Source organism: Pinus tabuliformis, chromosome 7, assembly GCF_031772625.1.
Source record: "Pinus tabuliformis cultivar Carrire ecotype Pingquan chromosome 7, CPIR1, whole genome shotgun sequence".
In the NCBI taxonomy this organism is placed as follows: Eukaryota; Viridiplantae; Streptophyta; class Pinopsida; order Pinales; family Pinaceae; genus Pinus; species Pinus tabuliformis.
The window spans coordinates 589,034,149-589,040,582 of record NC_142293.1 but is presented as its reverse complement, the minus strand read 5'-3'; the positions used below and the strand labels follow the sequence as shown (position 1 = coordinate 589,040,582).

General features: G+C 39.6%; 1 protein-coding gene across 1 annotated transcript; it reads right to left on the bottom strand.

Annotated features, from left to right (window-relative positions):
* Window positions 1-1,194: 1,194 nt before the first annotated feature.
* LOC149248813 (uncharacterized) lies at window positions 1,195-3,458 on the bottom strand. Its single transcript, XM_089451132.1, has 2 exons — window positions 2,359-3,458; window positions 1,195-2,170 (listed from the first exon to the last, which is right to left on the bottom strand). The coding sequence occupies exons 1-2, from the start codon at window positions 3,456-3,458 to the stop codon at window positions 1,195-1,197; spliced, it is 2,076 nt and encodes a 691-aa protein (XP_089307258.1).
* Window positions 3,459-6,434: the final 2,976 nt, after the last annotated feature.

Sequence of the window (6,434 nt, the reverse complement as noted above, 5' to 3'; positions counted from 1 at the left end):
TTCGCTTTTGCTTTCATTTACCAATGCTCCTAAGACTTTGCAGTAGTTCCTAATGACCGTGCCGAAGGCTTTTGCAATTCTGATTGAGGCACCCCCCAGAAGAATCGAATCATCTGCAAATAAAGCATGGTTTATGGGGCTTATTCTGTTGGAGGTTTTGAGGCCCGGGATGGAGCCTGTCAGTCTTTCATTTTCGAGTTTTCGGCTTAATGCTTCTGCCAAGATGATGTAAAGATAGGGAGAGAGCGGGCATCCCTGCCTGATGCCTCTCTTAGCTTTAAAGAAGTTTGCAGGTCTGCCATTTATGAGAGGAGCTATCCATGGATTGTTCATGCAGGCTTTTAGAAGATTGACAAACTGAATGGAGAAGCCAAAGGAGAGCAAGACTTTGCTGAGAAATGCTCTATTAACTCTGTCAAACGCGTTTGCCATATCTAACTTTATTAACATACCTTTCTCTTTTCTCTGCTTGCTTGAGTGAATGGTCTCCTGGACTTGAATGACGTTGTCCAGGATGTGCCTACCCTTCACGAAACCTCCTTGGGTTTTAGAGATGATTCTAGGGAGCAAGGGCTTCATTCTATTGGCCAACAGCTTTGCCAAGATCTTATAGGAAGCATTACATAAATAAATTGGCCTGAATCTGGCAAAGGTTTCCGGGTTAGAGTCCTTAGGGATCAGGGCTAGGTAGGTTGAGTTGGTGCTGCCCCCTACTTTGGCTTTTGACATGAAACCCCTTACCATCCTTTGGAGGTCCTTTTTTATTATGTCCCAGCAGACTTTATAGAAGTGAATGGAAAATCCGTCCGGCCCGGGGGCCTTGTCGGAGTCCATGGACCAGATGGTTTTAATTATTTCTTCCTCTGTGACAGGTTTACATAAATCTTCATTGTCCTCTGGTGAAATTAAGGAGGGGATGTGGTTGAGAAATTCTGTTTCCTCCATTTCTTCACCTTGGTCATCCGAGCTGTAGAGATTCTGAAAGTGTTGTTCTGCAGCTTCTTTGACTTGCTGATTGCCCTTGCAGATTTGGCCCGTCGTAGTCTTTATTTCTGTTATGTGATTCCTTGACAATCTAGCCCTGTACTGCCGGTGGAAGAAAGATGTGTTGCGGTCCCCTCCTTTTAGCCACAGGCTCCTAGATTTTAGTCTCCAATATTCTTCCTCGTTTCTGAAAGATTGATAGGCTGCTCTCTACGCTTTTATTTCCTTGTCCAAGAGGTTTTCATTAATAATTTTGCTTTCCATATCATTTTGCATGGAATGCAAGGCCTGGACTGCTGCAACTCTTAGAGAGGTGGGATTGGGCGCTGGTTTCTTGATCCATTCTTTCAAAGCTTTTTTGGTGAGCTTCAGTTTTTGCTCCCAAACAAAGCCTGGGGAGCCTGCAATGGGGATGTTCCAGGATGCTTTCACCGTGTCCATGAAGCCTTCTCTTTCGATCCACTGAGGAGAGAATCGAAAAGGGATGGGACCCAAGTCTTCTTCATCTTCTAGACAGAGCTGTATTGGCTTGTGATCCGAGGACAACTTGGGCAGAATTTTTGATGTTATGATTTTCTTGTTCATGAGGAGGGATTGCACTAGAAAACGGTCGAGCTGAGCAGAGATGTGTTCTGTTCCAGATCTATTATTTGACCAGGTGTATAAACCATGAATTGGGTTGAAATCTTGTAGGTCCCAAAGCTGAGCAAGTTCCTCCACAACACCCACCATAGGGTCCTTGGAGTCAGTGCCTCCTCTTTTTTCTTTGGCTTTCAAAACAATATTGAGATCTCCAGCGAGAATGATGTTGTTAGGGGCTTCCTGTTCGAGGAAATCTGCCAAAGATTTCCAGCAGTCTCTTTTTTCTAAATAGTTGACAGGAACATAAAGATTGACCAGAGAGATATTTAACTTACTTGGAATGTGGGTGATTTCTGTATAGATCCAATGCAAGGTCTCATGAGTGCTGATCAGCTGGAATTGTTCTCCATTCCAGAGCGTTGCCAGGCCTCCCAAGGATCCCCGAGCGCTGACAGCTATGCCTGAGTTTTTCTTCCATTTTGAGTTGCCGGTTTCTAGCAGGGCTTGTCCTGCTATCTTAGTCTCTTGGAGCATGAGGATATCTGCAGATTCCGATTTTAAAAGGTCCTTAACTGCTTCGATTTTTGCGGGGCTCCCCAGTCCTCTGCAATTCCAAGAGACTAACTTCATTATTTACCTATGCTTGGGGTGGAACCGCCCTTGGAAGTCCTGGGCCTGTTACTTCTCCCGATTGTCATTTCTATCGTGGATTGGCTCCCTTGGGTTTTGAGCCTTTCTGCTTCTTCTTCTCTTTTTTCTTTGCGGGATTTCCTTCCTGGTCTTTTTAATGGCCTCTCAAAGAGTTCTTCTTCAGAAGACTCAGAGCTTACAGCTGGCTTTTTCTTCGCGATGTCAGCATACGTGGGGCTTGAGGGGCTGCCTTGGGTGACTTCAATGTGAATGTCGCCCCCTCCCTCTTTATTTTCTGGTGGGGTTTCCTCAAGGTTCTCGTTTGCCTGATCTTTGGTCGGTGGATCTGATTGCACCTCCTCAGTTCCTTTTTCGTTGTCTCCTGATTCCTGAGCTGGGGTGTCGTTGTTCCTGTCACTTGTTGGAACGCTTTTTCCTGTGTTTTTCTTTGCTTGGACTGTTCTCTGGACTAGGGTCCATTGTTCTCCATTCTGTTTCTCAGCCTGTTCCTCTGCTTTCTTCTTACAATTCTTGGCAAAGTGGCCGTAGCCATGACAGTGTCTGCATTTGAAGGGGAGCTGTTCGTAATCAAGCTCTTGGATGTGAGTCCATCCTGCCACCGTGAGCTTGATCGCTTCCGGCAATCCTTCTTCAAGATCCACTTCGACGCAGATACGCGCACAAGAGTATTGATCTCTTCTTACTGCCTGGTCTATATACTTGCCTAGTGCGTTCCCAATGGTCTGAAACGATTTTTGGTTCCAGCAGTGAAGGGGCAGATGGGGAAGTCTTACCCACACCGGCACCGTGGATGGAACATCTTGAGAGGGATCAAAGTCTGGATTCCATTGATTTAGATAGAGTCCCTGTGGCCCCATGAAGTAGGGGCCATTTCTGAAGATTAGGCTTCTGTCTTCTGGGCATTCAAAAACAAAGACGAAGTACCCTTTGCCCACGAAGTAACTCTTCACTCCATTTTTTATGAGAGGTTGCCAGTTTCTTTGGGTCCAATCCTCCACAGATTTGGGAGAGGGCCATAGGCCTGTAAACTGGCCAATAAGGCCTTTTTCAGCCAAGTTCAGAGCAGCTTTGCAGGTATCCTCCTCTGGCAGGGCAACAGAAGGAATCGATTCCAACCTTTTGATGAATTTTTGCTGGGTCGCTGTAGGTTGCCGAGCTGATCCATTCGCTATCAAGTTCCTGAATGCTGAGACTTCGGGGGGCGGATCCGCAGGGGGAGCAGAACCCTCAGGGGCCTCCATCTGACTGCAGAGGGAGGGGTGGGGCTGTGCGCAGGGGCGCAGCAGCCAGGACGGCGCAGCGGTCTCAGAACCCTAGCTTGCTGAGGACGGGCCGTGCGCAGCAGCCAAAAAAAGAATAACAGTTGTAGTTGAGAATGTACATGCAGGGGAATTAAAATAAGAATCCTGAAAGGCTTGAAATTGATAAAGGAATAGAAAGACAAATTGTTTTACCATAATATGATATGCTAGATAAACTAAAAAATGTTTGCATCAAAATTCCTTTGCTCCAAGCTATAAAGGAAATACCAATATTTGAAAAAACAATTAAGGAGCTATGCATTAGGAAACTAGGAAGAAAAAGAAAAGATGTCAAGAAAATTCAATTGGTAGGAAAAATTGCTGATATTATGATGGGGAAACCAATAGTTCAAAAATATCTAGATCCAAGTAGCCCTATTGTAAAAATTCATGTTAATGGTATCGAAATTCCAAATACTTTGATTGATTTAGGAGCAGCCATCAATATTATGAGAAAACAAACTATGGATCAATTGAAGCTTCCCAATCTTCAATATACCCCTACATTATTACAATTAGTAGATAGATATGTTATCAAACTAGATGGTATATTAGAAGATGTGTCTGTCTCTTTGGATTCATGGGAGTATCCTGTTGATTTTATGATTTTAACTCCTAAGAATAATTTAGGAGGTCATCTGTTGATCCTTGGTAGACCTTGGTTAGCTAGAATTGATGCATTCATAAGTTGTAGATTTGGTGATATGTATATTTTTTATGGGAACTCTACCAAGAAATTCACATTGTATCCACCTACAAAAACAATAACTGAAGTAGAAAGTGAAGTTTGGATAGATGATGATAATGAGGACTTTGATGATATTCAACCAATATTTACTCTTTCACAAATAGATGAGGAAGATCAATTAATAAATTTGATGAATAATAATGATTCTTCTTCATACTATGAACAAGATCAAAGTTTTCAAGAATAATGTAATATTGAATATTTATCATCTCATCAAATGGCTTTGCATTCTATAGAAAATTTTGGCAATTCTTTAGTAGAAATATTTCCATGTTAAACAATAAAAATAACTTAGAATAATTTCAAAAGAGAAAATTCATAAAGATGCTACAAAAACATTCTTTTGCTTATGCATGGGAATATACCGATGTGAAGGGAATTGATCCCAAAACTTGTATGCATCATATTTATATTCAAGAAAATGCCAAACCAGTTAGACAACCTCAGAGAAGAATGAATCCTAATCTGAGAGAAATTTTTAGGGAGAAATTACAAAATCTACTTAATTTGAATTTCATTTATCTAATATCAGATAGTCAATGGGTATCACCTTTGGTGATTGTTCCAAAGAAGAATGGAAAATGGAGAGTGTGCATTGATTATAGGGAATTGAATAAAGCTACTTTGAAAGATCATTTTCCACTACCTTTTATAGATCAAGTACTAGATACCTTAGCAGGGAAGAAATACTTTTCATTTCTTGATGGTTTCAGTGGGTATAACCAAATCCAACTAGCACCAGAAGATCAAGACAAAACAACCTTTACATGTCCATGGGGTACATATGCCTACAAGGTACTTCCTTTTGGGTTATGTAATGCAATTGAAACTTTTCAAAGAGTAGTTTTGGGTATATTTTTTTATCAAATTCATGATTGTGTAGAAGTTTACATGGATGATTTTACTGTCTATGGAAATACTTTTGAAGAATCTCTTGAAAAATTAGAAAAAGTTCTCATTAGGTGTAAAGAAGAAAACCTTTCATTAAGTCATGAGAAATGTTTTATAATGTTTAATGAGGGAGTTGTTTTAGGCCGCCATATTTTAGGTGACGGAAATAAGGTGGATACATTTAAGGTAGAAGTAATTTCTAAAATTTTGATTCCTACTTGTCAAAGAGATATTAGAAGTTTTCTTGGTTTCACTGGTTATTATAGAAGATTCATAGAAAATTTCACAAAAAAAACCTGTCCACTTTTCAAACTTCTTACAAAACCTTGTGATTTTGTTTGGGATTCTAACTTCCAAAAAGAATTTGAGACATTTAAGAAAAAAATCACTAAAGCACCAATTTTAAGGGGGCCTAATTGGTCTCTCCCTTTTCACATTTCAACTGATGCTTCAGATACAACTTTAGGAGATGTGTTGGTACAAAAAGATCTAACTCCTTTTTCTATTTATTACATAAGAAAAAAATTGAGTCCTGCAAATTTAAATTATACTGTAACAGAAAATGAGTTTTTGGCTATTGTGCATGCCATTAATAAGTTTTGACATTATATCACTGGTTATGAAATTTTCATTCATACAAATCATTATGCTATTAGATATTTAATGAACAAACCAATTACTAATGGAAGGATCACAATATGGTTGTTGTTGTTGTTGTAGGAATTCAATATTACTATTCTCAACAGACCAAGAAAAAAAACACAGTTGCTAATTTTTTTTCTAGGATGCAAAATGATAATAATAATATTCCTGTAAAAGATAATTTTCCCGATGAATATATTTTTGCAATATCTATTAAAAATCCTTGGTTTACAGATATTGCTAACTATTTGGCTATAGGAAAGTTTACCCCCACAATTATCAGCTAAAGAGAAGCGAAAAGTTATCAAAAACAGTGCACCTTATTCTTGGATAGATGGGGAACTATACAGAACCAGACTTGACTTAATAATCTGAAGGTCTATTCAAGAAGATAAAGTACCAGAAATTTTGAAAGGTTGTCATGATGAACCATGTGGAGAAAATTTTGTTGATAGGATAACTACTTATAGAGTCCTTTTGGGATATTATTGGCCTTCTCTTTTCAAGGATGCCAAATAATATGTCAAGAGATGTGATAGCTGCCAAATAATCGAAAAACCTATTCCATTGGATGAGATGCCTCTATAACCACAAGTACTTGTAGAGCCTTTTGAAAAATGGGCTCTATATTTTGT